General features: G+C 42.3%; 1 protein-coding gene across 2 annotated transcripts in view; it reads right to left on the bottom strand.

The window, feature by feature from the left end:
- The window catches only part of fanca (FA complementation group A), a 50,985-nt gene that overhangs the window by 10,101 nt on the left and 18,201 nt on the right, over nt 1–22,683 (bottom strand). For both annotated transcript variants that reach the window (XM_079450658.1, XM_079450659.1), the window contains exons 9-27: nt 22,488–22,545; nt 22,299–22,411; nt 21,408–21,484; nt 18,464–18,605; nt 18,240–18,373; nt 18,004–18,114; nt 17,302–17,397; nt 17,135–17,194; nt 16,981–17,063; nt 16,846–16,906; nt 13,224–13,273; nt 13,051–13,127; nt 12,829–12,930; nt 9,957–10,075; nt 7,030–7,100; nt 6,572–6,671; nt 6,297–6,472; nt 6,128–6,221; nt 966–1,139 (exon numbers count right to left, since the gene is read on the bottom strand). In XM_079450658.1, coding sequence (XP_079306784.1) covers nt 966–1,139; nt 6,128–6,221; nt 6,297–6,472; nt 6,572–6,671; nt 7,030–7,100; nt 9,957–10,075; nt 12,829–12,930; nt 13,051–13,127; nt 13,224–13,273; nt 16,846–16,906; nt 16,981–17,063; nt 17,135–17,194; nt 17,302–17,397; nt 18,004–18,114; nt 18,240–18,373; nt 18,464–18,605; nt 21,408–21,484; nt 22,299–22,411; nt 22,488–22,545 — 1,898 coding nt within the window. The remainder of the gene's footprint in view (nt 1–965; nt 1,140–6,127; nt 6,222–6,296; nt 6,473–6,571; nt 6,672–7,029; nt 7,101–9,956; nt 10,076–12,828; nt 12,931–13,050; nt 13,128–13,223; nt 13,274–16,845; nt 16,907–16,980; nt 17,064–17,134; nt 17,195–17,301; nt 17,398–18,003; nt 18,115–18,239; nt 18,374–18,463; nt 18,606–21,407; nt 21,485–22,298; nt 22,412–22,487; nt 22,546–22,683) is intronic.

Below are 22,683 nucleotides of genomic sequence, written 5' to 3'. Positions count from 1 at the left end.
CCATCAGCCCATCAATTGCCCCATCAGCCCATCATTCGCTCCATCAGCCCATCATTCGCCCCATCAGTCCATCATTCGCCCCATCAGTCCATCATTCGCCCAATCACCCAGCCATTCGGCTCATCGGTCCATCATTCGCTCCATCAGTCCATCATTCGCCCAATCAGTCCATCATTCGCCCAATCACCCAGCCATTCGGCTCATCGGTCCATCATTCGCTCCATCAGTCCATCATTAGCCCCATCAGTCCATCATTCGCCCAATCAGTCCATCATTCGCCCAATCACCCAGCCATTCGGCTCATCGGTCCATCATTCGCTCCATCAGTCCATCATTCGCTCCATCAGACCATCATTCGCCCCATCAGTCCATCATTCGCCCCATCAGTCCATCATTCGCCCAATCAGTCCATCATTCGCCCAATCACCCAGCCATTCGGCTCATCGGTCCATCATTCGCTCCATCAGTCCATCATTCGCCCCATCAGTCCATCATTCGCCCAATCAGTCCATCATTCGCCCAATCACCCAGCCATTCGGCTCATCGGTCCATCATTCGCTCCATCAGTCCATCATTCGCCCCATCAGTCCATAATTCGCCCAATCACCCAGCCATTCGGCTCATCGGTCCATCATTCGCCCCATCAGTCCATCATTCGCCCCATCAGTCCATCATTCGCCCAATCACCCAGCCATTCGGCTCATCGGTCCATCATTCGCCCCATCAGTCCATCATTCGCCCCATCAGTCCATCATTCGCCCCATCAGTCCATCATTCGCCCCATCAGTCCATCATTCGCCCAATCACCCAGCCATTCGGCTCATCGGTCCATCATTCGCTCCATCAGACCATCATTCGCTCCATCAGACCATCATTCGCTCCATCAGACCATCATTCGCCCCATCAGTCCATCATTCGCTCATCAGACCATTATTTGCTGTCAGTCCATCAGCATATGTAAGCACCTGATACTGAGGCAGTTTTTGCAGATCTCTTATTTGTGTCTGACTCCACAGTGCTATTGCAGAGTCTTTCACTCTTTCAGTGAGTTCAGCCATATCTGTTTTTATATCACAGTCATGTTCTTCCTTGATCGGTGCTCTTGTCTCTGGAATGAGTCTGGCCATCAGAAACAGCACCTGTACAAGCAAACAGACACTAGTTGTGAAACATTTGACATTAAGGATGCACGATAACTCTTCTGACATATCATATCGGCCGATTAATGTTAATTGCTCATGTTATAATTTTCGGTCTGATAAGAAAATGAGGCAGATATATTATTGTTAATTATTTTGCAGTGGAACCATTTTAACTACACGCTGCTTAATAGTGTCTTAACTGGTGCTTTCTGTATGATGTCACGTGTTAGGCTTGTTGCAATAGTCATTGTTACAACCGATTACATCACTTGTCCACCACGGCACCGTCCCCTCCCCCACCGTCATTTAGAATATAATATTAATATATCAATTAGTTTAGTTAAAGACCAGACTGCACATCTGAATGTGGCTGCTGTATTCAACGTAAGTGGAACAAGTGTCGCATAAAGTTCAGCAGAAGGAGTTAGATATCATTCATCATGTGATGAAAGTGAAGTGCTGACTGACAAGACTATGGCGGAGGCTTTTCTGTCAAAGATATTAGAATATGTAAGCACAGTCGTCAAGCTTCTCTTTCGTTTTACGATCTAATTATAATAAGCCAGTACTGGCGATTCATTTAACATGAATAAGAAAGGGAATAGCCGAAACAAAAACATTCATTTGTTTTTTATTCTTATTCAGTGTGGCCGTGATTACTTGTTTTTTTTATAGGCAACTTATTTAACGTAAAGGTTTTTGATTTCATTTATCATTAGCTTAATGTGTCCTGTGATTATTCATTTTGTTAAAAGGCAACCTATTGGACGTTAAGGTTTCTTGTATTTTTATTTTTGTCATAGTGTTTGCAGTGGTAATTCGTTTTGTAAGGTCTGTGTTTAATATAAGCAAATGTCAATATACTTTTTTGAAGTTTGTGTGTTTTTATTAAGAAAGATATTGACCCACCAGTAATTCAAGCAACTGCCGTTACCGAATTGTCGCTAATTGAAAATGTATCTCAGAATTAGATACACTCTTACTATCGTCGGCTAAAGATAGGAAGGACCATAAAATACACTTTGGATTCGAGCAATGTTAGCGCGCACGCTCAGATCCGGTTGAAGATCCCCCACAGCTGGGAAACTTTGTGACTGAGACGGCGTAGTCGCACTTCGTCAATCGGAGATCACAAAAGATAATATTAAAGAGGTGTGTGAGCTCGCAACCACAATGTCAGACACTGTAATATTGTCTGGCCCCCTCCCCGCTTATTGTGGTGATGAGATACATAGTGCAGATTATCATATCTAAATGGCTGGTTGTCTGAGTGGTGCCTGTTTTTATAAATAACTGGAAGAGTTTTGAGGGCAGACCTGACCTGTTGAAAAGTGATGGTCTCCACCCCTCCTGGGCTGGAGCTTCTCTACTTTCTAGAAATATGGCACATAGTCTTAATGCTAAAACTTGACTCACTGGGGCCCAGGTCAGGGAGCAGACTGAATGGCTTAACCAACGGTCTGCTTGCCGTCTCACGTCACAGAATACACAAAATGCACAACATGCAATAATCCTTTCTCCCAAACATCATAAAATAGAGACTGTGTCTGTCCCCCGGATTAGCAAACATAAAATAATGCGTAAACCTCTCAAAGGTAATTTAATTAACGTTAAACTAACTAAACATGAACATAATACAGATAATCAACTGTTTCGACTCGGATTGCTAAATATTAGATCTCTCTCTAATAAAGCACTTTTTGTTAACGATACGATAACAGATCATAAAATAGACATGCTCTGTCTAACAGAAACATGGCTAAAGCCAGATGATTATATTGCTTTAAATGAGTCTGTCCCCCAAGATTACTATTATACACACGAGCCTCAGAGGGGGAGGTGTTGCTGCACTTTACCGTAACTCTTTTAGCATTTCTCAGAAGTCTAATCCTAAATACAATTCTTTTGAAGTCATGGTACTTGATGCATCAATACCTAATACTAAGGACAAAACATCTTTAAAATGTTTTCTGGCTATTGTATATAGGCCTCCAGGGCACCACACAGATTTTATTAAAGAATTTGGTGGGTTCTTATCAGAACTAGTACTGTCTGCAGACAGAGTCCTTGTTGTTGGTGACTTTTACATCCATGTAGATCCTCTTCTAAGCATTATTAACTCATCTCTGACATTAGGACATGTGCCTAAAGCATATAAGGTGGCTGTTATAAGGCCCCTTGTCAAAAAACCCCATCTGGACCCTGGAGAACTAGTTAACTACAGACCGATTTCGAATCTACCTTTCTTATCTAAAGTTCTGGAAGAAGTAGTCTCAACTCAAATATGTTCCTTCCTCCAAAGGAATGAGATTAATGAAGATTTCCAGTCTGGATTTAGAGCACATCACAGTACAGAGACTGCTCTGATTAGAGTTACAAATGATCTGCTTATGGCGTCTGACCGAGGTTGTATCTCCTTATTGGTGCTGCTAGATCTTAGTGCTGCATTCGACACCATTGACCACAGCACGCTCCTACATAGACTCGAAAATGATGTCGGTATTAAGGAAATAGCTTTGAAATGGCTTAGATCTTATTCATGCGACCGTTTTCAATATGTAGCAATAAACAATGAGATATCACGCAAATCGCAAATCCAGTACGGTGTACCACAGGGCTCAGTCTTAGGGCCTATGCTCTTCGCATTATACATGCTACCTCTAGGAGATATAATAAAGAAACACAGAGTTAGCTTTCACTGTTATGCTGATGATACGCAACTTTATATTTCCTCGAACATAATGGAATGTATAGTCCATATAAAAAAACTGGATGAGTAACAGTTTCTATTACTGAACTCTGACAAAATAGAAGTGTTACTTATTGGACCCGAAAAACCACCATATGTAACAACCAAGAATACTGCTTAACTATTGACGAACTTTGGAACAGTCTTTCCCGCTTTATCTGGGTGGCAGACACACTCTTTCAGTTTAAATCTCGACTAGACTTATCTTTTTATTCTTGCATTTGCTACACTATCATAATACAGATATTCCGAAGGTTTAGTCTGCATTAGTTAGATCAACCGGAACCAGGGACACTTCCAATAACAACTGATGTATTTGTTGCATCAAAGAGTGCAGAACAGTCCTCTACTCTCAGCCAGTCTTGTGTCATTGTTCCAAGCGTACCAGAGTGGGCAGGATGCAGTCCAAGGTTACCAGAGCGGGCAGGATGCAGTTCATGCCCAGACCTGTTAAAAGTTGAGATGATAGAGCTGGATATGGAAGGACGCGGCGATTTGACACGTCTTCATCCCCTGGTTAGGCCTGGTTTCCCTCTGAGGTTTTTTTCTGAGTTTGGTGTTCCTCGCCACCGTTTGCATACTGTTTTGCACTGTTTTCCTGGCCGGGGGGGCTGCTAGAATTGTATAGTTTCATTTAATTAACACTGCATATAGGAATTTATAGTCTGTCTGATATTTGACCGGTGTTTCTCTCTCCTTATCTTGGGTGTGTGGTTCTAGTTGATGGCCCCTGTCCGTGTGTTTCTGTGTGCGCGTTTGTATGTGTGTGTAGGTGTGTTCGTCTTCTGTGTTTTCACCTTTTTGTCATAAATGTCATAACTGCCACATCCCTATCACACGTCCACATGTTGCAGTCTATGAGCACTGTTAGTGTTTGTGTTAGTTGAGAAAGCACCGTCTTGGATGTGTGGATGAGTTATTTACTGGAAGAAAACATTAGAAATAGTAGCTCAATGGTAAGAGCATTGCGTTAACAACGCAAGGTTGTGTGTTGGATCCCAGGGGATTGCAGATACCCATGTAAAATGTATAGGATAATGCAATGTAATTCGCTTTGAATAAAAGCGCCTGCCAAATGTAAATGTAAATACAATTTGTAGGACTTGCAAAAGTGAGAATGTGAGGATGCATTAGAGCAATTCACTTTAGTGCAGAAAGAGGCATTTTTGGCAGTAAATCCATGAGGGCGTACATCCCAACTATAACGTCACAGTTTGTGTTATGTTGGGATTGGCCTCTTTTTCATTGGTCTTTTGCATCCACAAGATTTACATAAGGTGTTTGAGGCTCATATTGTGTCACTTCCATGTACAGACCTCTTTGTATTTACCTTGGCATAGATGAATAATGTTTCCATTCTATGGCACCTTTAAAATCTGCACACGCGTCCTCCCTTACAATGAAGGCAAATCAAACTATCCATTCTTCTTTGAGATCGTGCATACGAAATTAATGAGACCGAGGAAGTGCGATCAGGACCTTTGGCATAAGCTGTAGAATACATTACGATTGTAATAGCAATAACTATTATGCCTGAAGATGCCTGAATATTGTGTGTGCTCATAAGGCACCAGCGCAATCACTTTATGGTCAAACAGATATGACTATGAGTACGTCATTAGATACTACAAAGAGCCCCTTTTAGTCGTGTACGCATCTTGCATTAAAAACAGAACATCGCGCTTTTGCAAAATAAAGACAACTTACAGGACCCACATTTGTCATTTAAGTTTAACATTGAACTTCTGAATTCTAAACAAATGTTGATGGCTGTGTTTAATTTGTTTGCATGCACAAATATTCACAACATCACCTTGAGGCGCATTTGAACTAAGGCATTCTTAAAAGATCTGCGTGTATCACATTACATTTCTTTGAGATTATTTTTGCATGTCTGTTTCTTTATTATGCACATTTTTTAAATCAAAAATCGGTTTAGGTATTGAGCAGGATTAGCGATGTAGAATATGTGCTTTATAAGTACTAATAAACAGCCCATTTGGTAACAATAATAATGCTAATGAGCAACTAGTTTATAGTAAGAATTGCTCCCTATTCTAAAGTGTTACCAAATGCAGATCCTGAAATAAAGAACCACTGAAAATATAACATTTTAAAGCTGTTGGTCCAGTATTATGCCATATATGAACTCATTTCTAAGAAATATTTTTCAAAACATGACAATTTTGAATATTAACCTATGAAATGGATGTACGGTTACAAACCAATGCTGTACCTTTTTATAAAGTCTTGCAGGAATGAAGGTCTGGAGTTCTTTTGATAGACTGTTGGCTTTGCACAACCCATACGATAGAACAGCCACACAGAACCTGAAGAAAGAAAACAAACTTATATACACATACTTCAGAAAAACAGAACATGTGAAGATGTTTGTGAACTCAAACCTGAGACAGAAGGCCATGTGAGATCTGGTGGAGCAGAGAAGAGCGTCAGAGAGATGTTCAGAGAGAGAGAGAGTTGAGTTCATCACCTGAACCTGAGGATACATGTGTCTGCAGTGATGAAGCTCAACCAAAAGAGCTCCCAAACCCAACACATGAGCCCAACTCAAAGAGATTCCCTACAGGCACACACCATCAAAACAACACATGAACTGAACTACCAAACACAGAACATTAAACAAGAAAAACAAGAATGAAACACAGATTCTCAAAAGTACTTGTTTGTGTAACAGATCCCACAGTCTGTGTATCAGAGGTGAAATGAGCCTTCGGTGGCCCAACAGAACCTTCAGGAAAACACTCGCCCACTCGCCTTGTCTGAAAACACACAACACCACACTGCTATCAGATCAAATGATCCTACTACTAAACCAATAACACAACAGCGGATGTAATGCAGTGGATTCAGTCCATCCATAATCACCGCCTCCATCACTACAGATATAATGGTTGCTTTAAATATAATCAGTGGAATTATAAATATAAAATTAAATGATATGATATAATCAATAAAATAATTTAGTTTATGTTGCTTTTTTAAAGCTGACTGTAGGAGCACCTGTACTTTCTGCTTGTGAACAGATAAACAACAGCGAGCACCAAATGCATGAACGTAACATCATGTAAATCATCCCACATCCCAACACAAATCAATCAAAGCCCACATCCCATATACCTGTTAACAGGGTTGACTTTCGATGCCTTCAGTACACAAATGCAGAAGTTTTGCAAGATAATATTGACAATCTGAAAGATAAAGACAGTTCCTAAACAATAATCATTCATCTTAAAAAATATCATGAGACTATAGGTGTGCAGTGCCTTCAGAAATCATTCTGGATTACACAAAGGCTCAGATTTGAAAAATATTTTTATTTGGGTCACTAAAAACACGTTATTATATGATTGTCGGGCTGGATTCGGTTTGTGCCAAAACATTCTGTTACTTTTAGGTCAAGATATGAACCCCTTTTATATCATGACATCACATAACATCTATACGAAAGATGTCAGATTTTAACAGATGCTCGAACATAAAAGCTTTTTAAAACTGGGTTACTGGTGTGTTTCAGATCATAGATTAATTTTTTTTTGTTAACCACAGACCTTATTTTAAGCATTTTACCAAATAAACATTCAAAAAAACCATTGACTTCCTCACAATGGAACCAAAAGTGCTAAAATACTAACTGGCTTGGGGGTTTGCATCCATGCAGCACTCTATTTTACACATTTCCATTCCACAAGAGCTCTGCATTCCCGTCATGGATTCAGACCATTCTGTTCTGGGTTCTGGCCACCCAGGCAGCTGACACTCTTACTTCTATTGGCCAAGGATATCTCCCAGTTCGTCAAGGGATGCTCAGTCTGCCTCATTTTCAATGTCATCTACTACAAAATAAACTAAAAGTCTCTCATTGGCCATCTCATCTCGCGTTGCAGTGGACTTTATCACCAATCTGCCCTATCTGACACTTATAAATACAGGAAAGCCCTAAAAACGTCTAGATCCGTCTACCTTTCATCACTAATAGAAGAAAACCAGCATAACCCTAGGTGTTTATTTAACACAGTGGCTAAATTAACCAAAAATAAATCGCTAGCGACTTCGGATTCTGAATTCCAGCAATAGCAGTGATGGATTTTATTTGTGAAATAGCTCATAAATTCAAGACATTAGAGCAAAAATTCTAACTATGCAACCAGAAGTGAAACCCGCTGAACAAACGACTAACTACAGCGCCCCTAAGGAGAAATTGCCATTATTTTCTACCACAGTTCATCGTGATCCATCTAAAATCATTAGATCATCTAAATCAACTACATGCATCCTAGACCCTATGCCTACAAATCTACTGAAAGAGATGCTCCCAGAAGAGTCCTTGTCATTGGCGACTTTTACATCCATGTAGATCCTCCACTTAGCATTATTAACTCATCTCTGACATTAGGACATATGCCTAAAGCATATAAGGTGGCTGTTATAACGCCCCTTGTCAAAAAAACCCATCTGGACCCTGGAGAACTAGTTAACTACAGACCTATTTCGAATCTACCTTTCTTATCTAAAGTTCTGGAAAAAGTAGTCTGCTTTTGCCGTCTGGCCGAGGTTCTATCTGCTTATTGGTGCTGCTAGATCTTAGTGCTGCATTCAACACCATTGACCACAGCATGCCATCTTAAAAATGGAATATGCTGTCACCATCAGATGCAGAGAAGCTTATACATCCCTTTATGACATCAAGACTAGATTACTGTAATGCACTATTAGGTGGTTGCCCTGCAGGCCTATTACAAAAACTCTAACTGGTCCAAAATGCGGCAGCTCGAGTTCTTACACGTACAAAAAAGTATGAGGATATTAGCCCGGTTCTGTCAACCTTGCACTGGTTACCTATAAAGCATCGCATTAACTTCACAATCTTGCTTACTGCCTATAAAGGTCCTCACTACTTGAGTAACCTCCTCTCGTATTACAGTCCTTCACGTGCACTACGCTCTCAGGTGTCAGGTCAGTTGGTAATACCTAGAATTTCAAAATCAAATGCAGGCGGCAGATCCTTTTCCCATCTAGCACCTAAACTTTGGAACAGTCTTTGGAACCCTGCACTGTCTGGGAGGCAGACGCAGACTAGAGATGCATCTTTTTAATCTTGCATACACTACACTATCAGAATATATATATTCCGAAGGTTTAGGCTGCACTAGTTAGATCAACCAGAACCAGGAACACTTTCAATAACAACTGATGCATTTGTTGCATCAAAGAGTGCAGAACAGTACTCTACTCTCAGCCAGTCTTGTGTCATTGTTCCAAGGTTACAAGAGCGGGCAGGACGCAGTCCAAGGTTACCAGAGCACCTGACAAATGCTGTGATGATAAAGCTGGACGAGGGACGTGGCGACTCCACATAATTATTAATGATAATCTTTAATCTAATTATTTTTTATTTTGCCTTGTTGTGCAAGCACTGTCGAGCTTGTGCAGAGGCAGCAGTTTTTGCCAGAGGGGAACTGGAATCCCCTGGTTAGGCCTGGTTTCCCTCCGAGGTTTTTTTCTCCTCCAATGGAGTTTTGGGTTCTTCGCCACCGTTTGCATACTGTTTTGCACAGTTTGCCTGGCCGGGGGGGCTGCTAGAATTTAATAGTCTTATTTAATTAACACTGCATATAGGAATTTATTGTGTGTCTGATATTTGACCTGTGTTTTGACTTCCATAACCTTTTATGTTTTACTTATAGTCAATGTTTTCTTGTACAGCTGCTTTGTGACAATGAAAATTGTAAAAAGCGCTATATAAATAAAGCTGACTTGACTATTGCCAGTGACAAAAATTAATAAATTGCTAACATCTAAATACAACAAAAATCGCGATATTTCCCACAAAGGTGCAACTGGGTAACTACTGACTTACATGCATAGCAATCTGTATTATAAGGTTATATATATTTTGTGGCTCAAGACAAATTTTAATTGGTGGGAGAGGGCCCAAAATAGCTCTTTTGGACACAAAGGTTGCCGACCCCTGACCTAGCAGATCTATAACTCTGGATTCTGACGACCCTGCACACACTGACAGCAGTAGTATCACGTGTTCATACAGCAGCGTGTGTTGGATCAGGTGATTGAAGGTTCAGGCAGATGACATCACTTCCTGTCTTTTCATCAGTACACGTACTCCTCAGAGACAGAGAGATTTTGGACAGTTGAGCAGAAACATCTGAAACAACACAAGACGGGTGGGTGTCAGCTCAATTTAATAAAGCCTCCTATCAAATCATTTATGAAAAAAAGATCTTTAATGATCTATTTTTATTACGGAGTTAAAAGGCAAGTTCACCCCATAAAAAGAAAATTCTGTCATCATTATTAGGGCTGTTTATTTGCAAGTTTCTCCTGATACGATACATAGCAATATATTTGTATTGTGACCCATCTATCGTGATATGCATTTCAAAACTATACACATGTGGGAAATAATGCAATACTTAAAAGTGGCCCTAACTTACAGTTTCTGTTTATCTCTGATTCAAGTCACTGATGTTTGCCTACAGGACTATCACTGGATCTGCACCATCATACTTTCACACCCTCCTACACCCATCAAGAACCTTCACACCCTCCTACACCCCATCAAGAACCTTCACACCCTCCTACACTCCTACACCCCATCAAGAACCTTCACACACTCCTACACTCCTACACCCCATCAAGAACCTTCACACCCTACTACACTCTTACACCCCATAAAGAACCTTCACACCCTCCTACACCCCATCTAGAACCTTCACACCCTACCACACTCCTACACCCCATCAAGAACCTTCACACCCTACTACACCCATCAAGAACCTTCACACCCTCCTACACTCCTACACCCCATCAAGAACCTTCACACCCTCCTACACTCCTACACCCCATCAAGAACCTTCACACCCTACTACACTCTTACACCCCATAAAGAACCTTCACACCCTCCTACACCCCATCTAGAACCTTCACACCCTACCACACTCCTACACCCCATCAAGAACCTTCACACCCTCCTACACCCATCAAGAACCTTCACACCCTCCTACACCCATCAAGAACCTTCACACCCTCCTACACTCCTACACCCCATCAAGAACCTTCACACCCTCCTACACTCCTACACCCCATCAAGAACCTTCACACCCTACTACACTCTTACACCCCATAAAGAACCTTCACACCCTCCTACACCCCATCTAGAACCTTCACACCCTACCACACTCCTACACCCCATCAAGAACCTTCACACCCTACTACACCCATCAAGAACCTTCACACCCTCCTACACTCCTACACCCCATCAAGAACCTTCACACCCTCCTACACTCCTACACCCCATCAAGAACCTTCACACCCTACTACACTCTTACACCCCATAAAGAACCTTCACACCCTCCTACACCCCATCTAGAACCTTCACACCCTACCACACTCCTACACCCCATCAAGAACCTTCACACCCTCCTACACCCATCAAGAACCTTCACACCCTCCTACACCCCATCAAGAACCTTCACACCCTCCTACACTCCTACACCCCATCAAGAACCTTCACACCCTACTACACTCTTACACCCCATAAAGAACCTTCACACCCTCCTACACCCCATCAAGAACCTTCACACCCTCCTACACTCCTACAACCCATCAAGAACCTTCACACCCTCCTACACTCCTACACCCCATCAAGAACCTTCACACCCTCCTACACTCCTACACCCCATCAAGAACCTTCACACCCTCCTACACTCCTACAACCCATCAAGAACCTTCACACCCTCCTACACCCCATCAAGAACCTTCACACCCTCCTACACTCCTACAACCCATCAAGAACCTTCACACCCTCCTACACTCCTACACCCCATCAAGAACCTTCACACCCTCCTACACTCCTACAACCCATCAAGAACCTTCACACCCTCCTACACCCCATCAAGAACCTTCACACCCTCCTACACACCATCAAGAACCTTCACACCCTCCTACACACCATCAAGAACCTTCACACCCTCCTACACACCATCAAGAACCTTCACACCCTCCTACACTCCTACACCCCATCAAGAACCTTCACACCCTCCTACACCCCATCAAGAACCTTCACACCCTCCTACACCCCATCTAGAACCTTCACACCCTACCACACTCCTACACCCCATCAAGAACCTTCACACCCTCCTACACTCCTACAACCCATCAAGAACCTTCACACCCTCCTACACCCCATCAAGAACCTTCACACCCTCCTACACACCATCAAGAACCTTCACACCCTCCTACACACCATCAAGAACCTTCACACCCTCCTACACTCCTACACCCCATCAAGAACCTTCACACCCTCCTACACCCCATCAAGAACCTTCACACCCTCCTACACACCATCAAGAAACGTCACACCCTCCTACACTCCTACTCCCCATCAAGAACCTTCACACCCAAATCTGGGCAAATCTGTTTGGTTACAAGCATTCTTCCAAATATATTTCTTTGTGTTCATCAGAACAACAAACTGTATGCAGGTTTGGAACAGCTCGAAGGCGTGTAAATGATGACAGAAGTTTTTGGGTGACGTTGCCCTTTAAGGATTTGCGTGAATGGTGAAGCTCTACTCTGGTTTCTCAGACGGAGAAGCCTTCGGGATGGGGTGAGTCCCATATCAACCACTCCACACCAATGCCAGTGTTTCTAATGTTTTCCTTATTCTGCTCAGCTGATTAAGAAATGCATCCAGCATTGGGTATATTACTGAGAGGTTCTCTCACCCTGCAAGCATTCTGTGCTCATGTTTTCTGTCAGTTTGACACGTGTTAGGTCTAGTGCGACACATCCGAAATACAACCGTTCATGTGTTTTGACTTAACATGAAGCAGACACTGTCTGACACACACACTTTTCTGTATTTCACAAAAATTATATGTGTGTATGCGTGTTTACCACCATCAGAAGCCTGATCACTCATCATCTTCCTCAGTAAAAGAAAATGTTCCTGTAGGATCATCAGATGATCTTCTTCACCCTCTACAGACTCACACACACCTAAAGAAACACAATCCACACACATTCAATAAGACTCTTCAGTTCAGGTCCCACTGTAGGCTTCAGTGCAGTACATGATCTCAAACGGACACGTGTGTAATCGAAGTCATAATGAAACACCTTGCTGTTGTCTGCATGACTCTCTTTGACACGACTCTATGTATGATGAATACAGAAGAGCAGGAACCTTATCTGCTCTAAAAGACAAACAGAAACCTTTATTTCATCATACACAAAAAAAACTAAACATATGGCTATTGGATTATTTATTTGTGTTATAAGCTGATACATACTTTCTTAAGGCCTCGATGAAGTTCATCCTGGCATCTGCCTTCACAGGAAGCTGTAAAATAAATATTTGAGTCTCTTGACATTCTAGAATTGTGTGTCCATGTGATTTAATTAAGCTTGCATCTGTTATAGTTTCTTCATCTATGGCAGCCCATAGAACCGTACGGAGGAAAGCCAATATGTTATCATGGCAAAGTTGGAGTCTCTCACGCAAACATTCTAGCGCCACTAACGGTCCAAAGTTGCACTTTATTCTTTGCCCATAACTTCTGAACTATAAGGTGTACATATACAATTCCCCTTTCATCTAAATCCTAATCTCAAGATGAATTGAATCATTAAGATGTTCCCGGCGTCTTGAATTTTCCGGAAAACATATTTTTGGAAATCGTTGTAGACTTTTTGTCAGATTTGCACGAGCATCTAAACACATTATTGTAAAAGATGAAAAGTTATTACAAGACTTAAATGGCCACCGAATTCAACAAAATGGATTTGATGCTGTATCTTAGCCAACCTTAAATTTATTGACGTGCTGTGTTGCAGCGCAGCTCCACTCAGTGGTCCTGAGTTACAAAAATGTTATAACATTTACATTTATTCATTTGGCAGACGCTTTTATCCAAAGCGACTTACAAGTAGTTTTTTTACAGTGGCAGATTTCTGCAGAGCAATCAGGGGTAAGGTGTCTTTCTCAAGGGCACTTCAGTCATGACCTGCTGGCACTGAGATTCCAACCTGCAAACATCTGACATCTGAATGGCCAAAAATCATACAAGTGGCGAGTCCAACGATATCCTGTTTTCCTTTGTCGGCCATTAAGGATGTCGACCATATTGAATAATACTAATTATTATTTTACTTTCTATAGAGCCTTTCTACAGAACTCAAGGTCGATTTACAAATACAAAACCAGGAATTTAAAATTCAAACAGGAATATAGACATGCCATTGGTCTTCGAGAATCTGCAGTAATGTGCCACTGTAAAATAAAACAACTTGTAAGTTGCTTTGGATAAAATCGTCTGCCAAATGAATAAATGTAAATGTAAATCTAAAATAAAAACATAGCATAAGATAGAAAAGATGAAAAGGATAAAGAGAAAATATGTCTTGAGATGGGTCTTTAATTCATGTAATAAAGTGAGTGAACAGATCTTTTGGGGCAATTTTATTCCATAGCAAGTAGGCAAGGATAGAGAAGTTAGTTTGTGTTGCAGGACCAACAGCAGACCAGATTCACCAGACCTAAGGGCACAATGAGATCACTAATGTATGCAGTGGCAGTCTATTCACAGATCTTCACTCAGCACGAGTTGACGCGTCAATCTAATTGCCTCACTCACATTCGGGAAAGAGTTTAGAGGCTTAGGCGTAAAAGACAAGCGCTTTCTACAATATCAAAGTTGCAAATACTTAAATCCACAGGCACCAATAATTATATTTAATACTAGTCATAAATAGATCATTTCATTTAACAAGGGTTTACATTTTTAAATTTGCTTCATGCATTCAATCAATGCTTTATTCGCTTTGAATCGTTTTCCATATGTAAGGAGTGGAAGGACAGTTGTTGATTTTTTCTTTTCATTTATTGCTGGGTTGCATACAGCGCTTTAATGTTTGTATTTGCTCTGTTTTGTGCAAATTGAGGAATACAGCGAGTGAGATCAGAGTGCATGTGCAAAACTTGCTTTGTACGTGTTTTATTGCGATGCAAAAATGACAAAACCCAACTCTTACATGATTTCGCTTTATTTCCTTTAAAAACAAATGTGCTCTATAATATCTTTAGATTATCATCATATATCCCCATATAGAATAAATTCCAACTGCAAACACAGCTGCGTATTTCGGATGTTAACCCAGGATTAAGTTATAAACATTCACGTATTCATATTGGTAGGCTACTGTGGCAAAGGGGGCGTGGTTTAGTGAGCTAGGAGACGAGCGGTGAGTAAATGGTGCACGTGCAAACAATCAACACCTGTATCCAATTCCAGTAAGGGCGCAGAGACCAGATAATGGAAAGTGTGAGAACCACGGACGGAACAAGGGAACCCGATCTGATACAGGAAACAGGGAAGAGAGTCTAACGGTGTGCTGGAGCATACGCCACAGAGTTATTTTGTTGATAAGCTGTCTGTTTTGTTTTGTATAATAAACTCCTGTGTCAGTCTCGCCAACCTCGTCCTCTTCCTTACCCACAAGCTGAACCTTGCTACAGCTACATTCGGGTATGTTGTTATAAATCGAGAACTGTCTCTGTAGTAGGCTTTTTAAAGTTATTTTAAATGTGGCAGCCGCAGAAAGTGCACGTTGAGATACGAGCCGTTAATGAATTGTATGGACGTGAAAGCGTGGTCTGTCAAAACATTAAAAAGGAAACCATTGATCCAGTTTACCAAATGAAAGCATGTTGTGAAATATATGAATTATTCAGGACGTGATGATCATTGGATAGCCACTGGAACCATGGGTTACATAAACATTGTTTGTTTCTTTCTTTGTTTGATGCCTCATGATTCTTATCATTTGTTTCAGAAACTACCTTCTAACCATTAGAAAGGTCAAACTGATCCAAATATTAAATCAACCAAGCAAAAGTAGGTCGGAGCGGCACGGGGCAAGAAACTTGCGACTTTAGGAGGGTTCTTTCTGGGTGAATATTTTTCGCATCATCAGCCAAAATATCAGAAACAGTTTATTTTTTTTGTAGCTCAACTTCTGACAAGATAAACATATTATTTGTAAAACATTTTAAAATTGCTACGTAACAAAATAATTCGGTTTGCAAGGCTCAATGTAAGGCGGCTCTCTCGCCATTCATATGAGCAGAAGCTAATGCAGCATTCAAAAGGGGATTTTTCTAGCGAGTTTAGTTTCTTTCCAGTTTTATGGCATCTTATGTTTATTTGTCACCCTGCAGGTAAGATAGATATTCATTCTAAACTCTGCTCTTTCAAAAAGCGAGACATTCACACCTCTCCTCATCCCTGAAACCCTGGAGCTACTGACATGGAGTGAATTAAAACATTTCAATGCTTGTATAAAAAAACGATCCGTATTTGAACCTCTGTGATCATAACATGTTTGTTCTAATGATTTATTGATTATTTATGTCCTGCATTTGGCTTAAGAATGATTCATGTTTATAATATAACAAAAAAAGGGCGGAGAATTGTTTTAACCTTTAATGTGTTGCCTCCTGTCCTGTAATCATGAGTTTATCACATCGATGTGGTTAAGTACTGAAGGTGCAAACTCCTCCCGAACTAGTTTCACATGTAAATGTTTTTTAACTGCCGCGGTAGAGAGCATTCTGGTTCACTGCCTACTGTAGATAATCAAAACCCAATTTGGGTGTGTTCTTCAAAATTGTTTTTATATTTTCAGTATCTGAAAAAACATATGGCACTTCACTCACATATTCCTCACATAAAGAAGAGTAGAAAAATGAACTACAACATTTTCTAATTCTTGTCACAATTAGTTATTCATGTCAACTGTTATACATAGATCAATATATCTCGCCCTGTCCAGGTTTGGCACATTATTTCTGACCTATAACCTAAACCTTGAGCACCATGACCAGCCCCTGTGATAGATCACAATTACACTCACCACACGTGGAGAAAGGAGAGCAGGTAAGAATCGGGACAGGAAATAAGGCCTCCGAAAAATACTGCAGATATCACAGAAAACCACTGTCAGAATGAAGTTACAGCCCAGGAGTGTGTGTGTGTGAGTGTACAGTACCTGGCCTCTATCACTGTAGCTGGAATTCTATTGGTGGTGGTAAAGAGTGTCACGGCTTTCTCAACATCCTGCTGGGCTGGACACTGAACATTTACACACGTCTGAGAAACATTCACACACAAAAGACTCACAGGACACTAGACACACAACTTACATGAAGCACACCTGCCGATCCGTTCACGACCTCAAATATGCCCGTCTCCTCCAGTGACACCTAAATACATAACACACTAAAACACTCACTCAAAGCAGAAAACCTCTTTCTGTTTATCTGAACACCTGATCAAAGCATCATCGTCATCACATGGATATGTTTTTGACCTTCAGATCTGCCAGTCGAGTCTTTGTGAGGCTGATGTATTCCTGCAATAGAGACCGATGCTTGCTACGTGTATATGGAGGATGCATGACATGAACCTGCAGAAAGATCAGAATAATAATAACACATGAGAGCAGAGATCAGCCCAAACCTCACTGGACGTGTGAACTCGTGAACTGCACACACGCTTCATGATATTACTGGCTCTACTACGTCTGAATGAATGAATGAGGCATTTATGTGGCGTTTTATTTGTGTATTGCTGTACACCCAAAGCGCTTTACAATCACATAAGGGTCACCCACCACCACCAGACGGCAGCCACAGTACAGATGCGCTTACCACTGACCAGAACACTGGGAATTTGACCAGGACACGGGGGTTACATTTACATTTATTCATTTGGCAGACGCTTTTATCCAAAGCGACTTACAAGTAGTTTTTTACAGTGGCACATTACTGCAGAGCAATCAGTGGTAAGGTGTCTTGCTCAAGGGCACTTCAGTCATGAAAGTTTGTCATCCGTTTGTCATTGGCATTGGTACTGAGATTCGAACCGGCAACCTTCTGATCACAAGCCAAACACTCTAACCACTAGGCTCTAAAGAGAAGTGACCACAGAGACCTCAGATGAACGTCTCATCCAAGGGTCTTATGTATTTGCACTGAAACGCATAAAAAATTAATGTCTGTCATGAACTTACCTTCAGATATTGTGGGGGTTCAAAAGGAACCAGATCTGACAGGAACTTCAGGAGAAAGACTGTGGACTTCTTGCTGTTACCATGATATCCACTGGCGCCACCAAACGACAACTGATGAGACAAAAGATGACAAACTCATTACAGAGCACCAGACAGAAGAAACTACCAAACATCACAACTCCCTGCTGGGTTATATCAGAAATATGTTACATCAGTGTTGAAAACAGATGACAAACTTTAAACCAGTCGCTGTATGAGGGGAAGACAGCAGGACCCTCCAGAGACGCTTGTCGGGCCAACAGGAATGACGTAATCATTCTCTCCACATCATAAGTTTCGAATGCAGATCTTAGAAATTTGGACAGAAGATCTGAACACACATAACAGGTAAAATGAGGTTAATACTTTATGAATAATGCTGAAAGAATAACTAAAAACACTGAAGAGCAGTAGTGTGCACCTGTGAGACAGCTCTGCGTCTGAGGATGATATATCAGCAGGTTTGACAGACATGAGAGAACATGACGCCAATTCACTTCATGAGTCTCCAAAACCTGCTGCAGCTGACACAACACAGACTCCACACTGAACGCCAGACAGATCTGAGAGACCGAGAGAGATCAACAGACAGTGTGTTTAAAATTTTGCTTATTTATATAGCACGTTCACAACAGCCACACGGCTGACAAAAGTGCTTAACTATGAAAGACATCATCATAAAATTAGGAATACAAAAACTGCGACCATAAAGATAAAACACAAGAATACAAATACAATAGTCACAAAGATAAAACACTGATAGGAAATACAATGGACCAAAGAAAATCCTAATAAGTGAGTTTTTAAAAGAGACAATTCTGATCTCTAACGGTAAGTTGTTCCAAAGGCGAGGACCAATACTGAGAAGGCCCGGTCACCTATACACTTGAGTCTAGATTGCAGAATTAAAAGAAGGTTCTGATCACAAGATCTCAGGCTTCTCGAGGGAACATACTGATGCAGCAATTGAGATAAATGGATCCAACCACGAGTTTTAGCGAATCATCTAAAAGATCCTCTCCCTTGAACTGCCACCTTAATGTGATGGAGGGGTTTGAATACCCGAATGACCCTAGGAGGTTGTCTGGGGCTATATGCCCCTGGTAGGGTCTCCCAAGGCAAACAGGTCCTAGCTGACGGGTCAGACTAAGAGCGGTTCACACATGATGGAAAACATTTCGAGGACTGTGACGTCGCCTGGTATTGCTCACCACTCACAGGAGGGACCATAAGGGGTCGGTACATAGAGGATCGGGCGTCAGTTGAAGGCGGGTGCCTCGACAGCCCGATACCTGGGCACAGAAACTAGTTCTAGGGAGGTGGAACGTCACCTCGCTGGCGGGGAAGGAGCCTGAGATTGGAGCCGTGAGGTTGAGAGGTTCCGACTAGAGATATTCGGGATCACCTCTACGCAGGGCTTGGGCTCTGGAACCACGCTCCTTGAGAGAGAATGGACTCTTCACCACTCTGGAGTTGCCCATGGTGAGAGGCGGCGGGCTGGTGTGGGTTTGCTTATAGCCCCCCAGCTCTGCCGCCATGTGTTGTGAACGAGAGGGTCGTCTCCCTGCGCCTACGGGTCGGGATAGGTCGCTCACTGTTGTTTGTGCTTACGGGCCGAACGGCAGTGCAGAGTACCCGACCTTCTGGGAGTCTCTGGGAGGGGTGCTGGAAAGTGCTTCAACGCCAGCAACGACAGTCACACCTGGAGGGATGGATGGATTCAATTTATTGTCATTACACACATACAAGTACAGTGCAACGAAATGTATTGGGCGTGATTGGGAGGAACGGCCCCCTGATCTGAACCCGAGTGCTGTTCAGCTATTGGACTTCTGTGCTAGTCACAGTTTGTCCATAACGAACACCATGTCCGAGCATAAGGGTGTCCATCAGTGCACGTGGCACCAGGACACCCTAGGTCATAGATCGATGATCGACTTTGTGGTAGTTTCAACTGACCTGCGGCCGTATGTCTTGGACACTCGGGTGAAGAGTGGGGCAGAACTGTCAACTGATCACCACCTGGTGGTGAGTTGGATCCGATGGGGGAGGGGCGAAGCTGGACAGACTCTGCAGACCCAAGCGTACTCGAAGGGTCTGCTGGGAACGTCTGGCCGAGTCTCCTGTCAGAGAGATCATTAACTCCCACCTCCGGCAGAGCTTCAACCGGATCCCGAGGGAGGCTGGAGATATTGAGTCCGAGTGGACCATGTTCTCCGCCCTTCATTGTCGAAGCGGCCACTCGGAGCTGTGGCCGTAAGGTCTCCGGTGCCTGTTGAGGCGGCAATCCCCGAACCCGGTGGTGGACACCGGAAGTAAGGGATGCCGTCAAGCTGGTTGGCTTGTGGGACTCCTGAGGCAGCTGATGGGTACCGGCAGGCCAAGTGCATTGCTGCCCGGGTGGTTGTGGGGGCAAAAACTCGGGCCTGGGAGGAGTTTGGTGAGGCCATGGAGAAGGACTATCGACTGGCCTCGAAGAGGTTCTGGCAAACCGTCCGGCGCCTCAGGAGAGGGAAAGTGCCCTACCAATGCTGTTTACAGTGGAGGTGGGCAGCTGTTGACCTCAACTGGGGATGTCGGCGGACGGTGGAAGGAGTACTTGTTGTGGGGCTGTCTTGGCTGTCTTGGACGCCTCTGCAGCATTGCGTGGCCTTGGGACAGATAGGGTGAGAAGCTCGGTCACCCGGGAGGATCTCAGAGTAGAGCCGCTGCTCCTCCACAGCTGAGGTGGCTTGGGCATCTGTTCCAGATGCCTCCTGGACGACTTCCTTTTTTTTCCCTCCTCAAATGAAGTTTTGGGTTCCTCGCCAACGTTTGCATATTGTTTGGCACCGTTTGTCTGGCATAGGATATGAAAAAATATATATTGTTTTTTATTTAATGAACACTGCATATAGGAATTTATAGTCTGTCTGATATTTGACCTGTGTTTTGACTTGCATAACCTATATGTTTTGCCTATAGTCAATGTTTTCTTGTACAGCTGCTTTGTAACAATGAAAATTGTCAAAAACGCTAAGGTAGGCCTATTAATTTCAATTAAGGCAAGGAATGACAGAAGTGAATATTTAAATATCTGAACATTCGTGCATCTCCATATTGAATATTAACTACTTCAGTTTGTGGGATCAGAATGTAAATAAATAAATGTGATGTCAACGGTTCGTGTACATATTCGAGGTTTGAACATCCGTGTCTCCCTCTAATCTGCATTTATATGGAAAAATCACAACCATGAGAATTACAATCGTGTTCAACAGACTTCACAATAACAGTTGCTTCTTATTCTCACACTTTTAGTGCAATACTTAAGAAGCTGATCATCAACTCGCGTGGTTCAGATGTGGTGTGGTGAAGACATTTACCTTACAGAAAAGAGCCGTCAGCAACGGCGGAGTTTTAGCAAAGGTCCATTCACTCTGAAGAGCAATAGCATCTGACACTACACAAATGATAACACACAAATACACACATTAACACGTCACACTATAAACAATATTTACAGAAAAGAAAACTAATGCCTGATTTGCTGTGAAATTGGATTGATCATTCTCGAATTGTCTAAAGGTGCTCCAGCAGAGAGATGATGAAGAGAAAGATTGTTTAAAAACAGACCCAGAGTTTGCTTTGATCGGCATTAATGTGTACGTAGAATTGCTTTTGCTGTTACACAGAACTAATATATGCTGTTGTTGTAATATTGGCTGTGGGAACAGAACAGTTTGGAGTGTGATTGTTTATCTGGAGCTAGCGTGCTGCTTGTATATACGTGTGTTGTCTTTGCTTGTTCTTTTCATTTGCATTATTGTCTTGCTTGGTCTCAACTATGATAAATGCAGATCATTCGTCAGCCTGTGTCGCATGGCACATTCTTTATTTTGAATGCGCGCAATGAATGGAGGGGCGTTTGTTTGGTCGTCGATTTCACAGATCAACAACAGATTTCAGAAATCCCTAATGACACCTTAGAAATGTAAGTTAATGAGTGCAGCCGTAATGCGTCAGAGGAGAACTGGCCCTCCTGACTGATTCTGGTTTCTCTCGAGTGGGTTTTTCTCGATTTCTTCATCATTGGAGTTGCCATGTTGGCTTGCTGATATTACATTCACTTCTGCCCCACTCTGTTTGTACTCTATACACCTCATTTTCCTCTTCTGCGTTTTCTTTTAGTTGGAATGTTACAAAGCAGCTTTACATCATTGTAAACAGCACTATATACTGTAAATACACATGCATTGAAATGAATAACCTCACACCTTTGAAGGCAGGTCGATGTGTAAGAACACGCATGAGTGTGTGTGTGAAGAACCTCTGCAGCACGTCTTCAGAAACACGAACATCAAACCCTGTGGCATCATGGACCTGAACCCTGAGCACATCACACAACAGACCGTATGTCACGTCACATCTGATTCTAGGTGAGGGAATGATGGTCAAGTGTTTACCAGACGCCAAAGGCTGATGATAGATCGCTCTGTTTCTCGCTCACTGAATCCAACAACCCTAAAGAATAAAGAGATAACATCATCATGTGATAATCATCTTCAGTCTATTTCATATATCACACAAACAATGCTGGTCACGCGGGACATATCAACAGAGGAATTAATACCACATCATTGACTGCCATAGAAGGAAGAA

This window comes from Barbatula barbatula (genome assembly GCF_947034865.1).
Source record: "Barbatula barbatula genome assembly, chromosome: 25".
Taxonomy (NCBI): Eukaryota; Metazoa; Chordata; class Actinopteri; order Cypriniformes; family Nemacheilidae; genus Barbatula; species Barbatula barbatula.
Note: the sequence above shows the minus strand (reverse complement) of the source record. Positions and strands in the feature narration are given on the sequence as shown.